The 1,520-nt window shown below is 34.7% G+C and overlaps 1 protein-coding gene across 1 annotated transcript in view; it reads right to left on the bottom strand.

Annotated features, from left to right (window-relative positions):
• Positions 1–848: 848 nt before the first annotated feature.
• Positions 849–1,520, bottom strand: part of LOC108977619 (protein kinase C, brain isozyme-like) — a gene marked incomplete at its 5' end in the record, with an annotated part of 27,052 nt that continues 26,380 nt past the window's right edge. The window contains one exon of the mRNA XM_018947387.1: positions 849–962. Coding sequence (XP_018802932.1) covers positions 849–962 — 114 coding nt within the window. The remainder of the gene's footprint in view (positions 963–1,520) is intronic.

The raw sequence follows: 1,520 nt of genomic DNA on the forward strand, positions 1-1,520 counted from the left end.
CATTGACCAGTATTTGTGGTAAAATATCAACAACGGAGGTCCAAATATTCAGTACCGAACAGTTTTCTTGGACTTGAACAATTTTTGGTCATAAGCTGGCGTACTCTAAAGGCATTATTCATTATATAATTGTTTATTAATTGTTTCTTCAATTCTACACTGGCTTTTGTCTAAAAATTTTTTAAGTTTATATTTGAGTTTTATTGTCGCTAAGCCTTTCTTCGCATTAAACTGCTGTCTTAAAGGAATATTGATTTTTGCTTTCGCGACCTTAAATAACTGCCGCTATATTACTGAAATACCCCGTTAAGTGAAAGCTATGGCTAAACCAAAGACATTGTTGTTATTCAATTGCAAATGAACTTCACGCTAGAACAATGCGACCAAGGAAATACTGCATCAAGGGAAAAATGAGAATTAAAGAACGAAATGAGTGGAGTGGCACTAGGTCGCTAAGCATAACGAAGCTAGAAGCAGAAACGAAAAAATGCACGAAAAGCAAAAACAAAAAAAAAGAAAAAAAAAAACAACAACAAAGAACTCTTGCAAAGTAACTTAAGTAACAGCGTGAAACTAGAGCTTGTAGAAAGATACTAAAAAAGTACTACAATTACTACTGTGTAGAAAGAACTTGAAAGTATGAAAGTAAAAAATAACAAAWATTAAGATACAATTCTTATTAATAGTTGTTGCACAAAAACATTACACGCTTTTTTCAATGCTACGCACACACACATACTCGGCACTCACAAACACACATACTAACTTTAAACGCGTGCGCTACTTAAGGCTAGTATTTGGTGGCTAAGCACGGGGCGCGCCACACTTTACCTCGACACTTGAGCCCCTTATGGGTGATGCCGTGCAGCAGCRAGCCGCAATGATCGCAAAACATCGGSGACAGGAARGAGATATGCTGCCATTTGTGCGGCATCTGATGGGCCTGGGAATAGGTGAGAAAACTGATGGAAAATTAACATAAAGCTTAGCGGTAGTATTTGCAGTTAGAAACTAAATTATTGGAAAATACTTAGCGATAAGAAATAATACATAGCCAGAGGGAGAAATTAGAAAGAGAATATAATAGAGTAAAAATGAAGATAAAATAAAAACCAGGTGATAGTAGAAGAGCGATAGATGGTGAGAAAGAAGGTAAAAGAGCGAAGAAAAAGTAAAGATAATAAAGAATATTCGATTATTCATGAGACAATGCGGTTTTCGTGAGCATCTAAACCAGCCTCGGGTTAGCGAGTTGCCATATTTAAATGAATGTATGCAGCGTAAATGTTTTCAAGACGATGCGGTGAATGATTGCAAGCTAAATTATTATTTTTTTTAATATGAAATATACAGACATATATATTTGTCTTACATTAGGCTCTTGTCAGTTTTTGTTATTTTTAATTTATTTCTTCCACCTTGCCTTTCGCTCGAAAACATGACAGGTGTTTCAATGTTTTCTTTTTATGTTAATATATCTATTTATATATGTGTGCGTGCCTTTATCTTACATTCTATTT

Source organism: Bactrocera latifrons, unplaced genomic scaffold (assembly GCF_001853355.1).
Source record: "Bactrocera latifrons isolate USDA-ARS-PBARC rearing strain unplaced genomic scaffold, ASM185335v1 scaffold_926, whole genome shotgun sequence".
Classification (NCBI taxonomy): domain Eukaryota; kingdom Metazoa; phylum Arthropoda; class Insecta; order Diptera; family Tephritidae; genus Bactrocera; species Bactrocera latifrons.